We start from the raw sequence: 27,938 nt of genomic DNA, 5'->3' as shown, positions 1-27,938 counted from the left end.
AATTTGAGGACACTCTCTGCGATATAGTAAAAAGGAGACTAGGCCTAGGCAAGGAATGCAGTAGTGTTGGACTAGACATTAACACCTTGGATATGACCATTGTCTGGTTTACGAGACACAAGTTTCTTCCTGGTCTCAGGAACTTTACACTCGGGGGAAGAGAGACAGAGATGACTAATAAGGTCAAATACCTTGGTCTCACGCTGGATTCCACTTTGCGGTGAAAGCAGCATATTGAATGGCACTGATGGTGTGCAATCGGCTCGCTGGTAAATCCTGGGGGTCAAACCCAGAACTATCAGATGGTTGTACACCATAGTGCGCACAGGCATGCGCCATGTTAAGTTGCTAATGGGATACAACCTCAAAACGTTGAAATAGTATGTAATCAATTTCCCAAGGGAAAAACTCAGGCTACTTGTCGATCGGAATCAAGTTCGTGTAAGGAAACATTTTGTTATTTGACAAGGTATCTTCACGAAATTTGGTACGGACTATTATCCAAGGTATAATCTCTGAAAAAATTGCTAACATCGGACCACTATAACATAAAGCTGCAGAAACTTTTTTTATTTGGGAAGGTTATTCTACTTTCGGTGTTTTTTTCTAGTTTAGAACACAATTAATCGCTGGCGTCGAAAAGCAATAAAAGACTGTGTTAGTTATAGCTTTAGTGAAGTATGTATTTATTTTATTTGATTTCATAGAGTTTGCATCTTGTTACTTTTGCAGTTTTATGTTTTTCATGTTTGTTGTTGTAATGTTTTTGATGTTTCGTTTTTTTTTGTTGTTTTATTGATATTCAAGCAAATATATATTTCTTCCATTTCAATGTTTTTATATTTTTGGTTTTGTATGTTGTTGTTATATTTTTAACATGGCTGCAGGATTGATCCCAATTTTGAATGTAATTGAAATTCATTGTTTTCTTGGTTATTATTATAAATATTTTAATATACTTTATTTTTACTTTTTTATGGTTTTGCTTATTTTGGGGGTTTCTTATTTACTTAAATTATTGTTTCTTATTTTTTTTGTTGCCTTTTTAGTTTATGCTTTATTATATTATATATGTGTATTTTTGCAAATGAAAGGAGCAAATTGAATTTGCTGCCTCAAATTTACGATTTAATTGTTTGATTTAGTGCAACAGTTTTCAATTCATCACCATTATTACAATAATATAAATCATTTGTAATCATATAAATAATATTTTTTTTATTATTAAATACTAAACTTGGTTTAATTTTTGTGTGTTCGCTTCATCTTGAAAGTTGTAACTTTTTTTTGTTGATTTTCAAAGAAAATGCGTTCATAATAAAATATTATATAAATTTTAAAATAAACATTTGTTTCAATTGCTTTCGCAGCATATTACGATTATGTGTGACACAATAAGTATGTATGTAATTATATCCATTAATATGTAGTATATGAAAGTATGCGAATATATATTCTTTGTTATAAATACTAAACAAGCAATTCAGAGGAGCGCACCGCCAAATATGATTAATTAACTTTGTTAAATCAATGTAATATGTAAAAAAAAAAAGAAATAAAAATGTGAGAACAGAAACTTTTTGTTTGTACCAAAATGGTATGAAAAATTCATAGTACATAGTCTTAATATGGCATTGTACGACTGGTTCTGTACAATTGAAAACAACAGAAATTGAATGTATGTATGTAATTGAAAATCTTAACACAAAGCGAGTGAGTGATTATAACGCTTGGATTTCAAACCTCTTGGTATTTGTATTTACTTAATAATAGTAGGCCTTAAATTTTGTTATTTGGGTAGTTTGCAAGGATTTTAGCTTGTATGTTGATCTTAGATAATTTCAATTTAGTCACATTAACTGTTCATCATATAAGTTATAAAGGAATTTCATTCGTACAAATAAACTATATATGTATATGGTAATAATAATAGTTAGAAATGGGTAATAAATAAATGAGCACGTTTATTGTTCTGATACTGGTTTAGTTATGTGTGTTTGTTGCATTTTTACCGTGGCTTTTGTTTATTTATACCAACTATCACTCCATTGACTCGTGTCTACTTCAGCAGTTTCATTTAATTTCGCACTTCAAACATGTGTTGTATACTCATCATAATGTTATTATATTATTAACTTCAAATAGAAATAAAAAAAATATATAATTAAAAATCCGTTTGCACTTTGGCATTTTTTTCCGTAAATTGTTTAAATATAAATAGAGAGATAAGCAATGTTGAGCTGTATTCTAGCGCGCATATGCATTGCATGCTTACAATCTCTGTCATATTTAATATAGTTCTTCTTTTTTCCATTTTTTTTTTTTTTGTTTTTCATTTTACTCAAGCAGTTCATATTTTGTTTTTATTACTGTATTCCTTTATTTAAGATATTTTGTATTGTGTTATTTTAGTATTCATATTCATAAATATGCCATATTTATTTTCATTTCTTTGCTGAGGAAGAGTTGTGGCCTTACGCATATCTTTGCTTCTAAATATTTATATTCAAGCACGTCCACACTGCCGCCTACATATACACTATAAATTCTGTTAAATAATATTTATTTGCTCCCTCCTCCTCGCTTATCCTGCACCCTCAAAATTTATCTTTATTCATTTTTTTATTCCATGTGGTGTGGCGGATATTAAATCATGTAAGGCTACAACGCCTTCCAGATTATGTTTGTATACTGCTGCTATTTATTCAATTAAAATGCCTGGAACGATAGCAAATACCAAACGCTTGTAGAGCATAACCAATAATTATCAATTAGCATTGAAACCCACCTGGAATACGTGCAATGCGTGCTTGGGGCAAGAAGCCCTTGCTTTGTGGTCCTCGTGGTGCTCGCGTGATGATTAATCGTGGCACAGTATCGTCTGCATTTAACTTTAAACGGGATATTAAACGGTCTGGACGATCGTTGATCTTCAGTACATTGCAAGCTGATGATTTGCCATTGCGCTGTATAAATAGCAAAAAAAAAGGTTAATGGTGCATTAATGACTTGTGAGCATAAAAAAATATAAACATTTCTATAAAATAATAATGACTCCACCTAACTGTATAGAAAGTACGAATATCAGAGAAAGAAGAATTTCGGCAAATTAGGCTTTTTACCGAGAGTATCGGTCAATTGTGAAATATATTATTTAAATGTAAAGATTTTTTATATAATGCGCTCTCTTGTCAAAAATGGGTAAAATCTGACCATTCCATATAACATATTCCACAAGTATTCGAACTTTCGGTTGACTTTTTTGTTGCTGTTTTTGTAGCGTCAGAAAACAATCCTGAAGTAATTTTGAGTAATGTTGCCGGGTTTATTATTGGCCGAATAAAATTCCGGCTCCGTTCCCTTTGCGTACAGCCGACTATCGAGTGAACGGGTTAACTTTTTATCGTATATGTATATCGGAGAACATGGGAGATGTCTTAATGAAATTCAGGAATTCATCTATTTTTAATAGCAGTGTGTTCTTGTGTCTTAAATTGATAAAAATTAATTTTTATTATGGTGTCTGAAAGTTTCAAAGTATTTCAATGACGTTTTTGCCCAAAGTAAAATGAATTTAATAAAATCATTATTGTAAATTGCATTGCAAAATCATTCTTGTAAATGTGAGTTGGTCAATTCATCCTCATCATCATCAGAGAACGAAATGGGGATGTTAATTGTTGAAAGTTATTCCCTACCCAAACTGAAATGTTTCATGGAAGACGTTGTGAACGATTACTCAGAGGTAAAAGGAAAAGTGTTAAATAATAAGTTTTTTCACAACTTTCGAAAAATACAGTTTAAAAAATTTATTGTATTGTATGTACTATTTATGAACGAAAACAATGCAACAGCTGATTTATAATAGAATGTCATTTTGTTTTTGTTAAAAAATGGAATATTTTTGCAAGGTGTCATGGCACATTTGTACAATATTTTTCGTCGAGAAAAGAATATGCTATTAGTTACTATAGTTGTATGCCAAAAATGTGTGAACGCTGTTCACGAATTACCCACAGTTAATTATAACCTAAAACTACCCCAGGTACTACAACTCACTCAAATCATTTATAGAGTCAATATTGCTGATATATTTTTTTGAAATGATGCGAAAATAATAAAATATAATTACCTGATTGGTAACCACCGAAAATTCAACAGTATCACCTGGATGTAAAGCAACGGCATTGCCTTGCACCTCTGACATGTGAAAGAAGAGCTTTTTGCCATCCTCAATTTCATAATTGAGAAAACCAAATTGTCCTTTAATTGAATCAACAGTTGCACGTTTCTTTTGGCGTACAGCATTTATATCAGCAGCGCGTCCGATTTCATCTATGCGGAAAGTGACCAAATCACCTTTTTGTAGCAAATCACGCTTATTTACTAAACTGGTAATTCCGAACTCGTGCTGTGTGAGAACACTTTGTTTAGTTTCATCCAATACTTCAATAAGTCCAGCATATTCCTGTTGATCGGGATTGATGCAGCGTAGTGGACGTGCCACTATACCGTTATGAGTGCCATCCAAAATGGCTGGCTGTGGTATGGAACCTTTTGGTAGTGTGCGCACATTTTCGGCCGGCAAGCAGTTACCAGAGGCGGAAGTGTTTCCATTCGGCGATAGAGTATATTCAACCTCTTGACCCAATTCCAACCAATTAGGATTGCCAACATAATTGCTAAAGTGAAAAAAGACTTCTTCATCGTGCGAAAGCGTCTCAATAAAACCAAAATTTTCTTTGATGACAGCAATAAAGCCACGGTAAGTTTGTCCATGTTCACCCATTGCTAAGTTATTATTGTCCAATTTGAAGTCTTCAATCTTTGGTGTGGATAGCAGCTGAGTTGAATTAGTCAGTGGTAAATAACCGTTTTGTGGCGTTAGCAACATACCGCCGGTGTTGCCGCCGATGCCTACATTAACACCAATGCCGGTATTAAGACCAACGCCGACACCATTGGACAGTAGCATTTGCTCATTGTTTTGGTTGTGCATATGTTGATGTTGCAGTTGGTTCGTTGTATTGGTTAACATATGTTGTGGTTGCTGTTGTTGTTGTTGTTGCAATTGTTGCTGATGTATTTGTTGCATTTGTCCAATTAGTTGTACATTTACAGCAATGAATTCTTTGTTTCGTTTTACCTGAATGGTTTTGAAAATAAAATGGATAAAAAAAAAAAAACAATTTAAATTCAAAGAGGGTAATCAAGTTAGACCTACGACAAAATTATTTGCATGTAAGCTAAATGCTAAATTAAAAGATAACTAAGCAATAACTTCGTTTTGAAATAATTAAAATACCCTTTGTGGAATTCCGTACATCACATACTCACCAAGTAGATATCGAATCGTACACGATCTCCAATTCTTGGTGGTTTCTCGCAGTCTTTAAGGAAATACATTATAGTCTTTTTGACATCACCGTGATCATATGTGATCACACCGCCCTCTACACGATCTTGGGACTTGACGGGACTTTTAGGCGCCTCACGCGTTACAGAGCCTATGACAAATAGCACAATGATAAATAGAGTTAATTTTGGAGTTATTTAAAAAAAGAGTAGTATAATGGCATACCTTCAATATTACTTGCCATTAACATCTCAAACTGCACAGTATTTGGTGGTAAGTGCTTTATGCGAATGGCATGCAAGCGAGATGTATTGTATGGAACACCGGGCTCTTGCACGACAGTAAACTCAACTTCGTCATTGACAGCAATTTCCCGGCTCTGAAAATTGAAAAAAAAGTTATTAATTTGATTTATGTATGATTGCAGCGCCAGGTATACTTACAGTATCCAACACCTCCGTAAAGTGAAAAAATAAACGTAAATTGCGTTCAACACAACGTAAAAAGCCAAAACCGTCCTTAAGTGAAGCAACAACACCTTGCTCACGCTTCTCACCGGAAACCTTAAAGGTTTCATCGAGCAGAGAAATCGAAGTAGCGCGCTGCAGTTGATCGCGTCTATCAGTTGCGAGTAAAAATTGTACCCAGTCACCATGTCGCAAAGTGAAGTCACCCTTCTATAGAAAGAAAACGTTAGCATTATTATATTACAGTTTTTATTTCCTTGTGTATTTGTATTTACCTGATCCTTGTCCCCAAACGGAACTTCCACTTCGGAATAGTCCGGGGCGCGATACCGTATACGACCCGGCAATGGATCATTGGTTTGTCGAGTTGGATTATTGCGATCAAGGGGCTTCAACACTTGCCCTTTGTAGATCGTGGTATCTACGTCCTCAAATATAACTGATCCTGGTGCTAATCTCGTTATATTACAAGCAAATTCGCGACCCTGGTAAGCAAGAAACAGTTTTGGTTATTATATTATAAACCTATTATATAATAACTCATTTTAAGGAAGTATACTTACGTTACGGGTTTGTATGGTAAATTCAACATCGTCACCAGGACGCAACTCAACGTTTCCCTCAGCTTCAGAAAAATGGAAAAAAATTTCTTTGACGACATCAGCACGTTCAATAAAACCAAACGATTCTTTCATGGAGCATACAACACCACGATACTTAACAGGCTGTGCGGGATTCTCCAAACGAATGTGGCAAGCACCAAGGTTACCTCTGTAACATGCGAAACGGTCAAAAATATTGCATCATAAATGAAAATTAATTATGATAAGCAAATACCTTTGGTTAGTTGCAATTTGAAAACTAACTTTGTCGCCGGCGCGTAAATTGACATTTCCCTCAACATCGTCTTTGGTATAAGGTAAGAAAAAGCACTCGCCACGATTTTCATAGCTGATGCGACCAGTTGTCTCGTTTGACGAAAGCAAATTGTTAGCGCAATCAGTACGAAGTTCTGTTGTAACAGTGCCAGTAACGCGTTCCTCCGATAACACCTATCACACACAATAATGAACTATGAGAAACTGTATATGCATGATTATCACTTGATGCTAACTCACCACTTCTGGTGCTATCTTCGATACTTGGCTTGCTATTGGTTTGCCTGTGCGACGATCGTACGTCATTTCAAATTCGACCGGATCACCGATTTTTAAGTGATCAATATTACCGCTGAATTGCGAGAAGTGAAAGAATAAACGAGCCTGACGCTCACAACATTGAATGAATCCATAAGAATGCTAAAAAAATATATATATGCATTTATATAGAACTAATATTCCAAAGGCAGGGTTTGCGAACGTACCAAAAGTTTCTCAATAATTCCAGTCTCACGAGTTGCTTGACTTGGATCGTTGGCAGCTGATGAAGAGCTCGATTGCGAACTAAATATGGATGAGGAGTTATTACCGCCCCCGCCACCACTACCTCCACCATTGCTCAAAACGCTATTGGATTGGAACACACCGATTGTTGCCGGATTTTGTATGATCTCTGGCACCTCGTTAGCGTCGAATATCCCAATCGGTGGTGGGTGTTGGGATATTGGTGGCTGATTTTGCGATTGGGTTGGTGGCGGACCCAGCGTAGAATCCAAAGTAAAAGTGCCAATTGGCGGAAAAGTGGTTTGAATACGCATGGCATTCATGTTGAAAAAGCCATCGCAAGAAATGTTATCGTAGATGTCTGCAATGATAAACAGCACAAAAAAAATATTTTTTTCAGATTTTCAATTTGTTCAATTTTTTAGAGTTTTCTCACAAAATTTATATAAATATATATTTATATTATATGTGTGTAGAAATTTCGCCAATTTCTGGTTTAACTCAACTATTTTAAGGTTTCCCCAATTGTGAAAACGCCTCGCTGCTCAAAACGCAGGCAATGATTGATAAAGTCGCTTAAAACGATTCAAAGACAAACCATAGATTGCAGACAGGCACAGACAAACACAGACACACAAAGGATCATTTACAAACACATTAAAACATGCACACATAAATAAACCGCACACGACAAATTGCTTTTTCAGTTATTCTGTTTATAACGGTGGAGGACGAAGTTTACACTAAAATAGATTAAAATTTTGCAATTTAACAGTTTCCAGGACACACAAGTTTCTACTTTTTTTCACTAATAATTCGGAAAGACGATGAGCAATTTAAAATATGTAAATATAAAATATGAAATTTTTCAAAATGAATGTGACAAACTTGAAATAAATCGGATCGAAAGAACTGATCAGAAAATTTGTGAAATAACTTTGATGGCATGATAGTAAATAATCAATTATTAGTAATTCAAGGTTGAAGAAGACACCTTACTTCCCTTAAGATGTATTCAGATTTTCATATATTTCAATCAAACGTAAACCTAATTTTATATTCCGGTTTATGACGATGCGCAGCATGACGAGCTGAGTCGATTTGCCATATCCGTCTGTCTGCCTGTATATACGAGAACTAGAGCCTCAGTTTATGAGATATCGATCTGAAATTTTACACACGTCCTTTTTCCCCCCCCAAAAGCGGTTCTTTTGTCGGAACAGACGATTTCGAATCCCTATAGCGCATAGCTGTCATACAAACTGTCCTTTAATGCAAAACTTTTTGACATCTTCATATAACGGGTGATTTTTTTGAGGTTAGGATTTTCATGCATTAGTATTTGACAGATCACGTGGGATTTTCATGGACATGGTGTCAAAGAGAAAGATGCTCAGTATGCTTTGACATTTCATCATGAATAGACTTACTAACGAGCAACGCTTGCAAATCATTGAATTTTATTACCAAAATCAGTGTTCGGTTCGAAATGTGTTTCGCGCGCGTGTTTTGTTCAGCGATGAGGCTCATTTCTGGTTGAATGGCTACGTAAATAAGCAAAATTGCCGCATTTTGGGGTGAAGAGCAACCAGAAGCCGTTCAAGAACTGCCCATGCATCCCGAAAAATGCACTGTTTGGTGTGGTTTGTACGCTGGTGGAATCATTGGACCGTATTTTTTCAAAGATGCTGTTGGACGCAACGTTACGGTGAATGGCGATCGCTATCGTTCGATGCTAACAAACTTTTTGTTGCCAAAAATGGAAGAACTGAACTTGGTTGACATGTGGTTTCAACAAGATGGCGCTACATGCCACACAGCTCGCGATTCTATGGCCATTTTGAGGGAAAACTTCGGACAACAATTCATCTCAAGAAATGGACCCGTAAGTTGGCCACCAAGATCGTGCGATTTAACGCCTTTAGACTATTTTTTGTGGGGCTACGTCAAGTCTAAAGTCTACAGAAATAAGCCAGCAACTATTCCAGCTTTGGAAGACAACATTTCCGAAGAAATTCGGGCTATTCCGGCCGAAATGCTCGAAAAAGTTGCCCAAAATTGGACTTTCCGAATGGACCACCTAAGACGCAGCCGCGGTCAACATTTAAATGAAATTATCTTCAAAAAGTAAATGTCATGAACCAATCTAACGTTTCAAATAAAGAACCGATGAGATTTTGCAAATTTTATGCGTTTTTTTTTTAAAAAAAGTTATCAAGCTCTTAAAAAATCACCCTATATATGCATATATGCATCTAGCTGCCACACAAACTGACCGAACAACTCTTTATACGGAATCTTTTGTTATTTTTGTTGTAACTGGTAAGGTTCAGATAAGTTGTCATCAATAGCTCACCCAGCGGTAGGCCCAGGAAACGTGCTTCCGCGACGTGATCGGCCCATAGGGAGAGGTGTGTCAGATGTGTAGCATTAGCTGGGAGTGCAAAGATGTGGTTAGTCATGCGGGGCTCATTGCATGCTGGACATATACAATATTTTATATTTCGGGGTCGATTCTGGATAAGTAGGAGTTTAACCTACTACAGTATCCAGAACGAAGCTGCGTGAAAGGTGAAAGGAATTTTATATCCTCAATTGAGTCAAAACGGTGTCCTCGGAGTGGTCATGTGAGTTTGTTGTTAGCAGAGAAAATATTTGCTTTGAGAGATAAAGTGTGAATTCTAAATTTTAAACATAGATTACTATATATATACTTTATAATATTCGAATTCAGATATTTTTTTATAAAACAATCTATAGTAATTTCAACTGTTGCAATAAAAATGCCTACTTATGAAATATAAAAATTCAAGTGAATTATATAAAATTAAATATTATATCATGATTAATTATTATTGTAGGTAAAAAATATATTTAGAACTTATTTGAGAATGACATACTTAGTTACTATATTGCTCCTATTACATATGGTGCATGTTTGTAAAATTTGTATTTACCTTCACCGGTGCGGTAACCTTTTGATTGGGCGTTCATGTTGCTAAATACACGTGGAATACTTGTTGTTGGTAGTGGTAGTAGTGGTGGTAATGAGTGTTGCAATTGTTTTGTTCGCTGGGGATACACTTTGGTCTTGTGGACTTTGGACAAGGATGATAGATTTGAAATCAATTCTTACGATAAAAAAGCGCGTGCGTAAAATTCAGTCGTAAATCGAATTTATTTAATGTGCGCACTGCACGAAGGGCAACAAATGAAGAAAATGTGTTGAGATGCTCGAAACAAAGTATAATTTATAATCCTTTTTATGCACAATTGGTAGGTTTTTTGAAAATGTTGTTTCGATTCGACGGTAATGTTATCTTATTAGTTTAATAACACGCTCACGCTATTATTTATGGAGGCAGTGACAGTTCACTGAAAGCCTTTCTGAATGTTTTTGTATGTATGTGTTAAATGCCGGAACACAGCGCCTTTGTTGGATTGTATGAAGAGAGCTAAGTAGTATTCTGTCAATCTCATTTGATGTTATGATTGGTATTTAAATGTTAAAAAAGTGATTTATTTCTTTTCATTCGCCGTCAATTTATCATTTCTCACTCATGGATTGAGCCTCGCCCCCGTAAGTTTTAAACTACTTTACTTGTGGTGTATCACTAGGATATTTGTTTGCTATTGTTCTTTAGTTTTAGCTTTATATTTAGACAAATCTGATATACATATATTTTTATATTAAGAGAGATTTCTTGAAGATGTAACTAAAGCATTTCATAGTTAAACTTAAGCTGTAATAGCTTTGCTGCCGATTCGCTGTTTGGATTTTTGTTGTTGTTTTGTTACTGGGCTGTTGTTGTTATTTTGTTTTTATGTTATTTTTATCTACTATACTAAGCTTTAAATGTAGCAAAGTCTTTTTATTATTCATATACTACGTTAGTTCTAAGCACGTTTCCTTGCAGTACTCCAGTTTATTCCAGTGCTTCTTAAACTACAGGAGCTGCTCGATTAATGCTTTTATATATTTTTCGCGTTTTAAGTCTGTTTTGCTCATATATATAAGCTTATTATTATCCACTTAATTAATATAAAATATAATATAATAATATACTATAGTATATATGTATCGAAGTCCTTTAAGATATCACGAATTTGTTTCAATGTTTCATTATCTTCATTTGCATTTGCTTTAGTTGTTTCTATTTTGTGTTGTAGTTTTACGTCTATATTTTATATTTTATTTTTTACTTCTAGTAATTAATTCAATTTAATTTAACGAAAATTTCTTTTGTTGCTGTTTTGTAATAATAATCTTTGTTTTTGTTGCTATTCCTTACTTTTTGTTTTATTTTATATTATAAATTTACAATAATTATCACAGAGTTGTTAAATCTTTCTTTGAATTTTTGTTTGTGTTTTTGTTGTTATAAACAGTTTTTGTTTTCAATTTTGTCTTATTTTGTTACTGATGCATAGTATCATTCACACACAAACACACTATAGGTACTAGACACATTCACATGCGCAATTCTTTAATAAATTAATTTAGTTATTTTCTTTTTTGTTTAATATATGTTATAAATTTCATCGGTTTATTTCTGCAGTCTGTCTAAATGGGTTCCGACTTCTCGCGATTTGTTCCCGGATCTTTGCTTAATTATCTCCGTGTCGGGTGTCCAGATTAAGCGCAGCAAGTGCCCGCCAACAAATGGCTCTTCTACAATGAATTATTCTTTCAAGATCGATTTATTTAAGATTTTCGTTGCTAATTCATAAATTTATAATTATCTTTTTACATACTAGATATTTGAAGTTGATCAGCTGTATTGTTATTATTGTAAAATATATGATTTATTCACATGTAAAAGTGATTTATATTATTTGAGTTCAGTTTTTGGAAATATATTTTTGGATTACTATTTTCGATTCCTGCACTTATTGTTAAATAATACAGTTTTTTATTATTAAAGGTTTAATTTGTCATTTAAATGTTGATTTGGAGAATGGTGTAAACTCATTGTTGCTACGTTGCAAGTATTTATTTATTTTACACTGCATTCATTGCAGTTTTCGGTTCAACTAGTTTGCTACAGCTACTTCGTACGATACGTAGTTTTAGTTATATTCTGCTCTCTTCAATATATATTTTTAATTTATTTAAATAAACCACTTCGTTGGTCATACACTCCCGCCTGGTTTTCTTTTCGATATTGTTCAATCGGTTCAAACTGTTTTAATTGGCTATTATTTCAATTATTATGGAAATTTTCGAAAGCGTTTACATATCCTTTTCTTCGAAGCACCTTGTCATAGTAGGCATTTGTTTATTTGCTGTTTACCTGGACGACAGGAATTATACCGGCTAATTGCCAGCAGTGGGCCTGTTTTTCGCCGTATTTCATTTATTTTATATTGATTTTCTCACTTTACGCACTTAGTTATCATAAAATATACCACCGAATACAAAGCTACGTTATTTGTGTTTTGGTTTTTATTTCACTCCCTCGTTACCCAATTTATATGTGATTATTTTGTTGTGAATCGTTTTTTTTTTTCTTTTTTTTATTGTAGTCTTAGACCTTAATTTTTGTGTTTTAAATTTCTTTTCACAACACTCTTACTTTTCTATTCTGAAAGTTTTATTTCTTTATAATTAATATTTATATTTGTTTTGTAACTATTTCTTTTCTTATTGCGTTTTGTACTTTAAAACTTTTCTTTTCAGTTGTTTTTTGTTGCTGGTTGTGTTGCTTTTGTTTTTTTTATTGTGGTTTAGGATTTTTAAAGTTTGGACTGCTTCCATTAACATTTAAAACCTGTATGAATGCAATGAAGTGTTAATGATATTTAGAGGAGCTGTGTTTAAGGGAATTGGAGGAGTGTTTATTTTTCAATAACGTGGTTATTAAGAGTTTGGGATAAATTTAACAGAATATTCTGCCGCCAAAAATGAGGGGTATGCACAACTTCTTTAACTCCTGGCGCAGGAAAAATTTTTCTTCACTGGACGATCTTTTTCGTGGTTAGTTTTTGCTGAGCTCTATTTTCTTTGTGTATATTTTAAAAAGCAGTCCAACTGCTGGCGTTGACAATCGTTTTTTAAGTCAGTAGTGTCGGACCTCGGAATGTTTTTTTTTTTTTTTTTTTTTTTTTTAGTTCATGAAAATATAATGATGGATTTATCGATTCCAACTTCTGACCGTTTAAATATTTGCAGTTCCCAGGTGGCAGAGTATCATAACGGATAGAAACGCTTTATTTTTAATACACTTCGTACTCACAACAATCATTACAATGTGAGGTATGATAACATTTCCTCCCAATTTGATTTTTTGTTTTGAGATTCTTAAGTTTTTAAATACGGTTTACAGAGAATAGCTTTTATATTTTACTAAATTTCTACTCCAAAAATTATTGAGTATTAAGAGTAAATTTTTAAATTAATTATCGGCGTTGCGGTTTATTTGGCTAGTCTTGACCAAAAAGAAAAAAATAAAGCCAGAAAGCTCGCGTACGAGCACGTACGATAAGCACTATTTCAAAAGTTTTTAATTCACGAAGTTTACTTATTGGCCGCTAAATATATATGAAATTAATTATGACGTTTTTAATTCATAAATTGTATGAAAGTTTATTATTGTGTTTGATCAAAACTTTGGGAATAAGAAATTATTCGTCTGTATTTCTTTATTCCTCCACCACTTTTTAACATCTGCAACAGTGTTCAGAATATTAGTATATCTTAATCGTGCGCGATTTTATTGTTGGGGTTTGTAGTTTGATTAACTTGTTTTATTTATTTTTGTTTTTTTATTTTTTTAAGTATTTGTTGATTTTGTTATTTCGTTTTCGATGGTGTTTTAGATTATGATGAGAATAGTTTAGTGTGATGTCAAAACGGAGTTTTAGTTACAAAAGCTGAAAATATATTAAATTTATTACAATCATATACATATAGTTTATTATATTTAGCATATAAATGTTTCATAAATATAATTATAAATTTGAAATGATGTTCTGAATATATAATATATACCTTCATTCAACCTTTTAAAATGATATATAGGCTTGATTGAGTGAAGATGTACTCTTACGGACATAATTTTGTAAGAACTAGGAACAAAAATAAATAAATGGGTACAATGGGTATAATAAATAAAACAAAAAGTTTACTATTTTTAATTGGTGATTAGGATTTTAATTTGAAGGAGATAATATGAAAATTTCATTTTCACCCTTTTTAGTCAGTTAAGATCAAAAATATTGTATCATTTATATAAGATATCTTTAAAAATGTATCTCATTTATTTAATATTTTTATACACTTATATATTACCAAAATTTGGTAAGAAATTGTTGCATTAAAGGTGGACACCTAAGACGTGTGGACTTTTCAAGCTGTATTTTTTAAGTATAACTAAAGGCAAATTTTTCTATTTTCATTATCTGATGAAAAAAATAATTTAGGTGGCCATTATAAGCGATTTATTAAAATATTTATTTTTGATATTTATTTGCACACAATATCTGCGATTGAATTGTGTGATCAAGTAAAGTGTACATTTTTAGTATCCAACAAGTATACCACTAGTTATTTTTCTTTGTAAAATCATATAACCGGCATATAGAGAAAGTTTCTTTGATATGTACACATTTTTTTCGCATCTCAAAACCTAAAGAAAAAATATACAAACACCCCGCCCATCCAACCCTCAATGGTTCGGATTCGGGCTATATAGCATTACCACGTTGAGCATCCCAGAAATGCAATATCGATTTTTCACTGCACTACGGTGTAATGCACCTCCTTCCATAAAACCAATAAGGCTTTCTGTAGGCTGATGTATAGCCCATACAACTTAGTGCATTAAGTGAATGTGTACACACGTACGCAAAGTTCGCGATGCTTTTGCTATGTATACACAAGTGTGTAAATTTAAGATCGTAACCTAGGTCCTAGCCGGCAGAATAATTATTTAATATTTACACATATTTTGTTGAACTATTGTTACTTTTTAGTTATTCTAAACTTAATAAATTGCTATAATAACAACACTTCCGTTAGCAAAGGCATCTATAAGAAAATACGAAGATGAATTTTCTTTTCATGACGGCTCGCCTGATTTGACGCTGCAAAGTATATGTATATTTCCGAATCGGCAATTTTTTTTTAAAGATCTCATGTTTTTATCATACTTAAAGCACTTTTTATATATTTCAACACATCATTAAACATTTTCTTATTAGAATATAATAATTTTTGCACAAATTTGATTTAAATATTGAAGATATTTCATAAATTAAAAAATTTTCACAACCAAATACGTACCCACGACACAGCACAACGACGCCATATTGCATTCGCTTTATTTCGTCAGCGGGCTGCCATATTTTTGACACCTTTATTTGAACAAACCATACCAAAAATGTATTTGAGGAATTTATGTGAAGGTAATAAATTCTTCACAATTCACAACCAAATATAACCAGCAACTCACGACTACCAAAACTCAAAGCAAACCGTCAAAGTCATTAGCAATTTGCATGAAATGATTTTCGGTTAATCTTGTCAATTAAACATTATGAAACTCATAGAAAAACATTAATTTAATAAATCTCGGGTAAATCATTAATCAATTATCATCAGGCATTTTGATTTTTAAATTCTGACATTCTGAAGAAATTTTATAGTTTGAATCCCTATGTCATGGTTCCAATTGTCAATTATTTTAACAATATGTAACGACTTTCAGAGTATGGAATTACAAATATCAATAAACTTTTAGAAAGACTGTAAATACTAAATTAAATGATACGATAATTTTTATTTTTTATATTTTATTCGCATATTTTCATTTATACTAATCATAATATGAATATTTAAATGCTTCGTCATGATGATATATTCAAGAAAATCATAATTATGAACTGAACAAATGTTAACCAAAGTTTTGTAATCGAATTTAAAAAGCAGCATTGTCAGCTGTCATTGGGATCTGTCAAGGGTTTTGGTATTGTTCGCCGATTTATTTCACCACCTCAGATAAAATTTGGTAGTTTATTCCTTGAAAAATTGAATAGAAACTATTTAAAATAGACTATATTCTTTTATACAATTAAGATAAAAGTACTGAAAATCAATTATTTCTAAGTATCCGCTAGTTTTAATTTTCGAAATATTTTGTTCTAGAATAAAAGTGCGGCAAGGGCAACTACCGGACAGCAAAACGGTTGGATAACCAAAAACGAAAACTACGAAATATAAATTTAATTGTTAAGGTGTAAATCAAAAGAGTTAAAAAAGGATTGTATAAATAACTTAAGATAAAAATGGCGCACAGATTGATTCAATCTGCGAAAGCGATGGAACGATGCCTTCGTAGAAGTTATGTTACCAACAATCTAAATTTGAGAGCTTCTAATCGAAATGTGGTGGGATCACCTGAGTTTTTTCAAACACCAGTAATACAATTCTTGTTGGAACAAGTGCAGCACTTTTGCAAAAAGCCACCAAAAGGTTTTGAAAAATACTTTGAAGAAGGCAAATCAGTAGACAAGAAAACATCCGATGGTGAAACATCTAAATCGAAAGAGAGCAAATCCTCAGTTGGTAAAGAAACTAGCTCCAATACATCATCAACAAATAAAAGTGATTGGAGTTTTGGTATGTTTACAAATAGTTCAAAAGGGTCACAGGGAAATCGTGGAACTGGTGGTGGCCCTGGTCGACCGATAGGAGAAGGTTCTGGAGGTGATCGGGAGAAATGGATAATTTTCGGAGCTGTAAGCGCGGTCGCATTGCTGGCGTCAATAGCCTTTTTTGAAATGGGTTATAAAGAAATCTCCTGGAAAGAATTTGTTAATAAGTATGTTTGAGTACTTTGTTTGAATATTATGAAATTATCAAATTTCTCCAGCTATCTAAATAAGGGTCTGGTGGAAAAATTGGAGGTGGTCAACAAGAAGTGGGTTCGTGTGCGTATACTTCCAGGAAATTCACAAGATTCTAGTGGTGTGCTTTGGTTTAACATCGGCAGTGTAGACTCTTTTGAACGTAATTTAGAATCTGCACAGACCGACCTTGGTATTGAACCACTTAATTACGTTCCCGTCATATACCGCACGGAAGTAGAAGCATCAGCCCTGACGGGCCTTTTGCCAACACTGCTAATAATAGGATTTTTGGTGTATATGATGCGTCGCTCAGCTGATATGATGGGTGGTGGTCGTGGAAGAAAAGGCGGTGGATTATTCGGCGGCGTAATGCAGTCCACAGCGAAACTTATTAATTCAAACGAAATTGGCGTACGCTTTAAGTAAGAATTTAAAAAAATATGAGATGCATAGTACCAATATAAAATATTGCAATTTTGCAGGGATGTTGCGGGTTGTGAGGAAGCCAAAATCGAAATTATGGAATTTGTAAACTTCTTAAAAAATCCTCAACAATATATTGATCTCGGCGCAAAAATTCCAAAAGGTGCTATGCTTACAGGTCCACCTGGTACAGGAAAAACATTATTAGCAAAGGCTACCGCTGGTGAAGCAAATGTTCCTTTTATAAGCGTATCCGGTTCCGAGTTTTTGGAGATGTTTGTTGGTGTAGGTCCGTCACGTGTTCGAGATATGTTTTCAATGGCTAGAAAGCATGCACCATGTATTTTGTTTATTGATGAAATTGATGCGGTTGGACGCAAACGTGGTGGTAAATCTTTTGGTGGACATTCCGAACAAGAGAACACATTAAATCAATTGTTGGTTGAAATGGACGGTTTTAATACTACCACTAATGTTGTTGTGTTAGCTGCAACTAACCGTGTTGATATATTGGACAAAGCGCTGATGCGTCCGGGACGATTCGATCGTCAGATTTTTGTTCCAGCACCCGACATAAAAGGACGTGCCAACATTTTTAAGGTAACTATAAAAACGTTAGATCCATGATTACCATTATTATTGCAAATGCTCATTAATGCACATTTATGTACGATGCTAATTGTTAAATGCCTTTTTTTTAATTTCAGGTACATTTGGGTCCTCTAAAGACTGATTTGGATAAGCAAGATCTTGCTCGTAAAATGGCAGCATTGACACCTGGCTTCACCGGCGCGGACATTGCGAATGTATGCAATGAAGCTGCTCTTATAGCTGCGCGCGATTCCTTGGAGGCAATTATGATGAAAAATTTCGAACAAGCGATCGAGCGGGTGATAGCTGGTATGGAGAAGAAGACGAATGTTTTAGCCCCAGAAGAAAAGAAGACAGTAGCGCATCACGAAGCGGGACACGCGGTTGCGGGTTGGTTTTTGGAGTACGCAGATCCGCTGTTAAAAGTTTCAATTATACCACGCGGAAAAGGTCTTGGTTATGCCCAGTACTTGCCTAAAGACCAGTACTTACTATCACAGGAACAACTTTTTGATAGAATGTGCATGACACTGGGTGGACGTGTTGCGGAGGAGTTATTCTTTAATCGCATTACAACTGGTGCACAGGATGACTTGAAAAAGATAACGGATAGTGCTTATGCCCAAATTGTTCGATTCGGCATGAACGAGAAGGTTGGTCAAGTGAGCTTTGACGCGGGTCAGCAAGGTGATGCTGTTTTCACTAAGCCCTACTCGGAAGAAACGGCGCAATTGATTGATAGTGAAGTCCGCGTACTTATTCATAAAGCTCATCAACGCACCACAGAATTGCTCACTAAACACAAAGAAGATGTTCGCCGTGTAGCTGAGCGCCTATTAAAGAATGAAATCTTGAGTCGCGATGATATGATCGAACTGCTTGGTCCACGACCATTCAAAGAAAAATCTACATATGAAGAATTCGTCGAAGGCACAGGTTCTTTCGAAGAAGACACATCATTGCCAAAGGGCTTGCAAAATTGGAATAAGGAAAAAGATGAGGAGAGTAAAGACACACCACCACCGAAACCTGTTCCAACGTCCTAAGTATTGTGTAGACACGTGTTTGCTCTTCGAGCGTTTTTGAGTCATTATAAGCTTTAATGCTAGTTCTTTTTGTTTTCTTGTTAAGTTTTGCAATCTGTGTGCTGCATTGAAATATCAAGAGAGAAGTCAAATATGTAAAATATATTGAAGCGATCATCTTCAATAAAAACATTGAAAAATAAAGTTTTTCATACATCCGCCAAAATTTGACTTTTGTTTCATATTTCTAACTCAACAAAGGTGTACATATGTATTTTTCTTTAATCAGTTTAATATCAATAGAATCAGAGGAGGTGATCTGTAAGAGGGGTGGAATCATTCGCTTTCCTTACGATGTTTTTTATTGGTAGGAACTGCTGCTCATGGACTGCATAAGCGAAGTGACCAGATGTGACTTCAATGGCGACCTGGAAAGATTCTGTCCTATGGACGAAAATAGAGGAGAAGAAATTCCGTCCATGTACAACCTGATGGTATTCCTTCCCAAGAACATCAATAAGTCGGTTGGGTTCATCCTAGGGGTCATGAAAAAACCAGAACGATAGTAGTAGTACCTCCGCTTGGCCTTTATTGACAGTACAGCAGCAGCTTTGTGGATCCCGGACTGATACTCGTCAATGAAGATGAGTCGAACAAGCACATTCGGAAAGGAGGGTTATTGCAAATAACACTCGAGTAAACTCATGTCAGTTAACCTCGACTTCATACTGGTCCAAAACGGGGAGATTTTAGAGGCCCTAAAACTATCAACAACAAAGCAATCTGCAATTTAATGAAATACCAAGAGTCTTGCGAAACTCTTCTGCATTTTAGAGTTTCTGACTTCGAACCTGGTCACCGCACATGCGAAGGATGTAGGGATCCTCGAAAGATTGCTCACCAAGTGACAAAAATGACTTTGGTGATCCAGTGAACATTTTAACCTCAGGATATCGGCTCATAAGCTTTTCAACTGCGGACTCAATTTAATGGGTCCTGGCTACCTTTAGTTGACACATGACTCTAAGAGTGGATGACATCTTCCCAGCATACGAGTATTCATATAGGACGAAGTCAAATAACCAGGCTTCAACTTTAAACGGTCACTGCAGGCTCAAGAGGATCCATGAGAAAGTTTTGGGGGTCGATTTTTGTGCTCTCGCTATTATTTTTTTCGCTAACGGTGAGAGACCAGTTGAAATCCGAGTAGCTGTCTGTCCGTTCGTCTATGTAAGCGATAATTTGGGTTTGAGTGCTCAAAAATGCAGTTGTTTCAGTCGTTCACATACCGTATTAAAAGTTTTTCGAACTTTCTAATATCTCAGTGTGCTTGGGGAATATGACATCTTAAATTGAAAGCGTAGAAAATACAGCTTGTGTAAGAACTGAAGCCGTTCGACCTTCCCAAGTGGCATTACTTCGCTTATGGGCTCTTAAAAAACTCTAAGAAGATCAGACAGAAACCAACTTGAAAAGATTCAAGAGGTGTCAGTTCATCCAGAAAAAACAACGGTTTGTTGTGGTTTATGGGCCGGTGGAAACAACGATCCATATGTATTTCTTCAAAAATATTGCCGGTGAGAACGTAACCGTCAATGACGACCGTTATTGCGCCATAATAATCCACTATTTGATGGCTTCAATTGAAGCTCGTGATCTCGGCGACAATTGGTTTCAACAAAACGGCGCAACTTCTCACACATCACATCAATCAATGAATTTATTGAGAGAACACTTCGGTGAGCGGATGATTTCACGTTTTGGGCCGGTCGATTGGCCACCAAGAGCGTGTGATATCACAGATAGATTTTTTCATGTGGAAATATGTAAAGTCTAAAGTCTGTGCGGACAAGCCCGCTTCGATTCAGACCTTGGAGTCATTCGCCAGTTACCAGTCGAAATGCTTGAACGAGTGATTGAAAATTTGAACTCAATGGATGGACCATCTGAGACGTAGCAGGACATTTGGAAACGATAATCTTCAAAAAATAAATGGGAAAGAATCTTCTTTCGAATGATAATAAACATTACCCATTAAATTTGAAGTTTCTATGTTTTTTCTTTAAAAAAAGTAAAGAAAATAAATCACCCTTTACAAAATGTGTGAAATCGGTTCACGTATTAAACTAGCTCTCATATACCACCAAAAATAATTTTGTTTCAAATTTATAAAATACTCTTATAACGTACTGTTCGTAATTGTTATAAAACAATCACGATGTACGAATCGAGTCCATTTCCATTTACAGCCGCAATTATGAACAGCTGACGCGCGCTCTTAAAAGCTCCGCTCTCTTTAAACAAACTTACTTTTGCTGCTCTTAGTAGTCAATTTCTCTTGACATGTGGATACAGCGGCAACGATGTCTGCACTTCTGTCTTATCAGTGATAGTTGTGTAAACAATAACACAACAAACACCAACACAATTGTTTGGAATAAAGTTCTACGCTATCTTACATCCAGACGAGCTTATTTACTTGTCTGATTATATATGTACATGTGCGTATGTATGTGTTCATGCACTTCTGCAGCTGTAAATAATGTAAATTCTGCCCGCTGCGCTCTGCTTCAGCCGCTGTGTTATCAGCTGTTGTGCAGCGCACTCGCTTGCGCTCCACTGCCAACACACTCGAATGCAGCGGGAGTACCTCAGCGCTGCCAACCGCTCGCCGGTAGCTAATGGCTGCAGCTAAGCAGCGACAGCGCCAGTGGCAGCGATGCGACGACGGACGGTGACAGTGTCTGTGTGAGGGGGATGATTGGTGGTAACGGTCGGGCGCATGTGGGTGCTGAAGTTTGCTCGCGCGCAGCTTTATTCTCCCTGTTGCAGTTGTCATTGCAAGCATACATATGTATGTATGTATACTCGCGTGTATGCATATAATTTTTGTTTTGTCGTTGGAACTATTACTAGTTAGCGTTTGTATTGCCGGCTACACACAGCTCTGGCAACTGTCATGATGTTCGACTTTTGGCGCTTAGCTTGCGTCGCTGCTGCCTTACGTTGCTACGCGCATGCAGATGCAAGTGTGTGTATGTGTGTGTGTGCGCTTGTTGGTAGTTTGCTGGCTTGTTAGCTAATTGCTGTTGTTGTGCGCAGTGTTTTTGTTGCACACGTTGACGCTCAAACAGCAGCGACGTTGTCGGCCGTTTGTGTGTTCAAAATACGTTCTGCCATTCCGCCTGAGTTCTGATAGTTTCTCGGTTTGGATTTCAGTATCGCATAGGAAGTTGTCGCGAGTGCTTGCTTGGTGGAGCTTGGTCGAATAGCTAAAGTAGAATGCAAAAGGCAAACGTTTGCCGCAACCAACGCACAAATCACTCGCCCGCAATACCAATACAATTTCGATAAGAAAAAAAAATACATAGTTTTCGCTACCGCAGAGCCAACTACAAATAAACAAACAACAAACGTGTGTATATACATACATACATATGTATATTTCAAATATAACACAACGAAAGTTGCAAATTTGTGTTGTTTTTTGCAATTTTTGTTTTTGTATATGCTTAAAGTGATGCAATGCAATTTATTAAAAAAATGAATTAATGCAAAAAATAAATAAAAAAAATAATAAAATTTTCGCACAGGCATGCAATCTATGCAATTTACTAAATAGTGCAACGAAAAATCCAAAGCGTGGATGTGAAAGCCTTTGCCACCTCATCCTAAGCGTAATAAAACAAAAACGGCATTTTCGTGGCGTCCCAAACTTATTTTACAATTAAAAGGCATAAATGTTTGAATGAAAATATTTTAACTATTTACCCATAAACCCACATACTTATGTTCAGCATTATATAGTGCTTTAGCCAAAATGCGCGGGTCCAAAACAATTCTTTAATGTAAGCAGAAAGCGCGTTACTCTCTGTAGCTTTACGGTTGTGTGTGTGCATTTGTTAAAAAAAATGCAATGAAAAGAAACAGCAGCGCTCCGACACCTTGCAGAATACGCCGGTCTTCTTAGATAACTCCGACACCTTGCAGGATTCGCCGGTCTTCTTAGTTATCCCCAGCGGTTTGGCGCATAGTTTGTTTATACTAAACTTCGATAGTGGGTTGTGTGCGCGGCTTTAGCTAGAAACAAGAGACACGAGTTTGGATAAAAACGAATTCGACTGACGCCTTTCAATAGAATAATTGTGACAATAAAGGCGTCTCAATAGAAAGTTAGAGTCATGAGTCTTCTTAGATATCTCCAGCGCCTCGGCGGATAGTTTCTTTATACTCGAAGGTTGTGAGCGCGGCTTTAGATAAAAGCGAAAGACGCGAGTTTATATGAAATGATACTGCTATGAACGAACCTCAATAGAAAATCTATGTCAATAAGGGCCTCTCTATTGAAAGTTAGTGTCATGAGCCGTTCTCGGATTCTGCTATGAACGAAACTTAATGGAAAATCTGTGTCTCTATTAAATGAGGAGCCTCTCAATAGAAAGTTAGTGTCACGAGGCCTTCTTCCATACTTCTATGAACGAAACTCCATTAGCAAAAAACAAAGCTTTAGCGGCATACTAACTTTATTTCAAATGACATTAGCCAGTCGACTTCATGTACCCTTGTCATCCGGTATTTTTGCAATTGTTGATATTTTGGTGATCCTCCGTTTTAGTTTTTGTTTTAAGGTTATTGTTTCAAATAAAAATATGTCGAATGCAACTCAGCTCTCTTTCTATATTTTCTAGAATCCTCGTAAAAATAGAAATTCCAAAAACTGATACAACGATCTCTTTTTCGATATTTTTCTAATTGCAGTCCTTACAATAACTTTCAAAAAGTGTCTTCGGCTACTGAAAAATGTACAACACTTCGTTTTTTGCGCCAAAGTTGCCATAAATCTAGTAATATAGTCATATTTTCATCATTATATACAAATCAGTCCTTCGTATGCAATATTTTTTTTTGTTATTTACTTCTTATATAGTACACCCTATTGAGTATCGAATAAACGCGCCTACCCGAGTCCAACGAATTTTTACTCTCTTCCTCAATTGATTTCATTTTGTTCCATTACGCTTTTCGCTTTCGATTTCCATCAATCAATGCTGATCGAGTTCAATAAAATGCCAGCAAGTTAGATTCAATGTATCGTGAAATTTTCTGCTATTACCAACCCTCCGTCTACTTCTGACCTACCTATACGAGTAAGACTTTCAACAAGTAGTAGCCATTGTTTATTCGATTTTATTTGTTGAAATTATAGCATGCCCCGTGAGAGTATTCTGTGTACTGCAGCTTAGTTGTCATCTCAGTCCCTATACGAGTACATACTACAAGTATATATGTACATACATATGTGTGTATATAAATCATTTAATTCACAATATCTGTTGCTAATGGAAGCGGGAAAAGTATAGCTTTGACGTTGTCGGTGACTGCGACAGAAACGTTCAAAATTACCTCTAATTGCGGTCACGTGTTTTCGATTGCTGTAGCGGCGATCTAACCAGTTGCATAGATCTGAAAAGCGCGAAATACGAGTAGTGTTTTGTAAAGCGTACTCAAGGGAAGCTTTCAATGTGCGTGTTTCGTATGAAAGTGCTTAGAAAAGTTTGTCTGAATTGTATGTACTCCGAACTATTCACAAAACGAATAGATCAGAGTCGAAAATTGTGCGCGGGTATTTGTGTTTTCGAAGTACATATTGTATATACATGTTTATAATATGTGGCTTTATGTAATTATGTCACGGAATATTCCAACTGCAGTGCTATATGAAATCCATTCTCAGTGTATTTTCACCATAAAATAGAGTTTCTACCATAAAAGTGTTTTAAGAGTTTGAGGTTCGACTAAGTTATTGTAAATGTTATATTATATATAGAAACCCGGAATTATATTAAAAAGTATGAAGTTTTGAGATGAAATATGGACTTTGAACGGCTCTCATAGCTATCAGTGGTGCACTACGTACACCATTTTATCAGATTTCAGGAAACTTGGCAGATTAAGTAAGTGTACGCGAGAGGAATATTCCAAAATCCTCTCTCACGTCGACTGCATTCCTGAGAACATGAACAACTAGGCCGTGAAACTTACTCTTAGCGGCACGTTCTCCGTGCGCATACTTCTGAGAGTTTTGTGTGTGTGGCGGAGTCGCTGAAGAAGAGATCCTGTGAGCTATTTCACGGGTGGATCGAAGCTTAAGGGAAAGATTAGAGAGTGAGTCTTTTGTCGGAAGCTCTCAATCCACGCTTGTTTCAGATTCCCAATGAAGAATGCAGTGATAAGCATCTGTACGGATAGCTTCTAACTACATGACCGAGTCGGAGGTGGTGCCTACAATTTAATATCAAAACCGTCTTATGCGTACCAGACCACTGTAGTGTCTTTCAAACGGATATCACAGCAATTAAGGAAAGCGTTCTTGCTCTGACAAAGAGTATGATCATAACAAGGAAAATATTTATACATTCATATATAGCCAGGTGACTGTGAGATCATCAAAGTCTCTTAGGGTTTCGCCAAATTATTATTTAAAAGAATGCCTTGAATGCCATCTCAGTGGATCTAACGATAAATCTGCAATAGGTTCCACTCTACAATTAGACACCACTCTACAATTAGACTCCGGAAAAGAAGGAATTTAATTGTATATGCCTCTGGCTACATGCAGGTTTTTAATTGACAAATATATTATATACAAAGCCGAGTCTCGGTGCAAACAATTCCTGACTTGCTCAACAAGCAGAGAAATGTGGCATGAATGGAATATGAGCCGCACATTAAAATTTAAAAGGAATGATATAAGAACTCTAGTAGGAGTATTAACAAATCACTGTCATGAGCAGACTTGCCAGTAGACTAGGACTGTCATGATACGACTATTGTAGAAGCTGTTTGGAGGTAGACGACTGTTGAACATCTGTAAGGGTTTTTTGATGACGATTCTAAGGTTGCACAGATCGAAGTTTTCGTACTGATGAACTTCATCAGAAGCATGAGTGGTTCTGAGGGCAGGCAATAGAAGGAAGGAACCTTGATCCTGATGGTATCACAAAGGTCTAGGGGCGTCGTTAGATAACCACTCTACTTACATACTTTACACCTTGGGTTTAGTATGGATATCTCTTTTTGTTTTTAAATAATATAGCCTATATTCAGTGCAGAGAGTGTAGTTTCTTGAGTTAGTTTCGGAGCCTATTTAATTCAAACAAATAATATTAGTATAGACCACGATATACCTGCTATATAGGCTCGTAGCTACATACTCGTAGGTATTACTTTTTAAGATGTTTACAATCAGCTCATGAACCCTAACTTGCTGAAAAGTGAAGCTGATTTATTATCTAATAATGACGTGAAATGTGAAAAGTAAATTCAGTCGATCCTCTGCGCTATTGTTGTCTATTTAATATTTCTTACCAATAGATTCTACCAATACAGTGATCTATGGACACAGTGTTTGCCTATTAACTTTGCAAGTAATGCAGACAAACGAACTCAAACTGAAGTGATTTCTAATTTCTGAATATGAATTTAATATTATTATTGTTGTAAGTGCAAGGAATATAGCTGTGTGCGATATATACTACATACCTACATACACATGTACATAACTCTTACAAGAGGTATAGCTCCTCCGACGGGTAATCGAACTTGTAGTTTATAGCGAGCACGCGGCGGTGTTTGATGGTGGTTCTTTGGAATATTTATGATATGAACTACTTGCTATATGTGGTAGCATAAAAATAAAGTGATTGAAGTGGATAAAGTGAAATCTAAATCAAATGCTAAATAATAATTAATCGTGCAATTAAATTCGTGCTACAACAACATCTTGGCAAGCTACTTGCACCAGGATGTGGTCTAAGTTTGACTAAATCAAGTCCAGTAGAGTCGTGCGCGCAGCCTTAATAATTACATATTCGTGGCTATGTATGTGCATATATACACATGTATCGATTAGACTACGACGAGCGTTGTAGTAGTGTGCAGTTTAGTAATCTATCGTTGTGCAGTCGGAATTGGATTGAGTTACTCGCGTTGCCGTCAATATAATCTACGCCTATCCATGTTAATATACAGCGTTAGAATTGAAAGCGACGCAAGATCTTACCTTGTTGCCTGAGATAATGCATGCGAGAGCTTCCCTATGCTCTTGAGGAAGGTGTCAGTGTCTCTTAGTCATAGCCATAGTTATATCCTTAGACATAGTGTTTGTAGTTAACCGCCAACTAGACGTGCATACCTCAACAGGGCTAATTGGAAATCAGCCGATAAATTCATTGTGTCAACGCGATCAACGGAATTTTTAGATACCAAAAAGGCGATCGGCGTTAAACCAAAAATGGATATGAAAATGGAGTTAGTGAGTCAATCGCAAGATATGAGTACCGGTTCACCGTCAGAGGTGCCAAATGATCCAGGGTAAGTAAAAATCTATGCAAAACCGCACATTTTATACATTTTTAAGTTTCAAAGATTAATGCCGGAGGTATATTTTTAGGATTTGATAAAACATTAAAAAAGATGCGAAATAATTAAATACTTCTTATTTCATGAAATTATGAACGGATCACAATCATCTTATTATCTAATTTAAACTATAGGTCATAAAGGGTGATCCATTTCAACATTAAAGATGAAACACATAAACTTCAAATTTAATGAGCTTATGTTTATTATCATTCGAAGTAACATTCTTTGAGGCGTTTAATTTGCATTTCCGTCAGTTCCGTGGGATGTCTGAAGGTTTGCACTCCCAAGTGTCCCAAACCAAACGTGAGAGAGCCAAGAAGGATGTGTTGAGTTGTTTCCATTTCATCTTCTTCCATACAGCTTCTGCAGATTGTATCTGGTAATATTCCCAGCCTTATGGACGCCAATAGAACAATGACCT

At 35.5% G+C, this 27,938-nt stretch overlaps 3 protein-coding genes across 9 annotated transcripts in view; 2 read left to right on the top strand and 1 right to left on the bottom strand.

The window, feature by feature from the left end:
• Positions 1–662: 662 nt before the first annotated feature.
• On the bottom strand, positions 663–13,935 carry LOC105225280 (cold shock domain-containing protein E1). The gene is made up of 12 exons (XM_011203675.4): positions 10,163–13,935; positions 7,187–7,566; positions 6,942–7,121; positions 6,661–6,875; positions 6,387–6,594; positions 6,099–6,308; positions 5,800–6,033; positions 5,582–5,735; positions 5,338–5,507; positions 4,133–5,146; positions 2,789–2,966; positions 663–2,718 (listed from the first exon to the last, which is right to left on the bottom strand). Exons 1-12 carry the CDS (start codon positions 10,197–10,199, stop codon positions 2,702–2,704), a joined length of 2,997 nt encoding a protein of 998 aa, XP_011201977.1. The 5' UTR covers positions 10,200–13,935; the 3' UTR covers positions 663–2,701.
• Positions 13,936–15,719: 1,784 nt separating this feature from the next.
• Positions 15,720–19,321, top strand: LOC105225279 (AFG3-like protein 2). Of its 2 annotated transcripts, none has more exons than XM_011203673.4 (5): positions 15,720–16,287; positions 16,351–17,026; positions 17,078–17,476; positions 17,537–18,077; positions 18,185–19,321. In XM_011203673.4, the coding sequence occupies exons 2-5, from the start codon at positions 16,491–16,493 to the stop codon at positions 19,112–19,114; spliced, it is 2,406 nt and encodes an 801-aa protein (XP_011201975.2). In that variant the 5' UTR covers positions 15,720–16,287; positions 16,351–16,490; the 3' UTR covers positions 19,115–19,321. The 2 variants fall into 2 exon arrangements, with proteins under 2 accessions (XP_011201975.2, XP_011201976.2); XM_011203674.3 differs by having other exon boundaries at positions 16,086–16,213.
• A 2,977-nt stretch (positions 19,322–22,298) lies between these two features.
• LOC105225304 (RNA-binding protein Musashi homolog Rbp6) overlaps positions 22,299–27,938 on the top strand; it is a 467,402-nt gene continuing 461,762 nt past the window's right edge. For 3 of the 6 annotated variants that reach the window (XR_007423004.1, XM_049458419.1, XM_049458422.1), the window contains exons 1-2: positions 22,299–22,508; positions 26,468–27,466. Coding sequence is in view for 5 of the 6 variants with exons in the window: in XM_049458419.1 (XP_049314376.1) it covers positions 27,387–27,466 (80 nt within the window). In the remaining variant the exon portion in view is untranslated. Of the gene's footprint in view, positions 22,513–26,467; positions 27,467–27,938 lie in introns of all 6 variants that reach the window. The other 3 variants (XM_049458420.1, XM_049458421.1, XM_049458423.1) reach the window with 3 other exon arrangements.

This window comes from Bactrocera dorsalis, chromosome 5, assembly GCF_023373825.1.
Source record: "Bactrocera dorsalis isolate Fly_Bdor chromosome 5, ASM2337382v1, whole genome shotgun sequence".
Lineage (NCBI taxonomy): Eukaryota > Metazoa > Arthropoda > Insecta > Diptera > Tephritidae > Bactrocera > Bactrocera dorsalis.
Note: the sequence above shows the minus strand (reverse complement) of the source record. Positions and strands in the feature narration are given on the sequence as shown.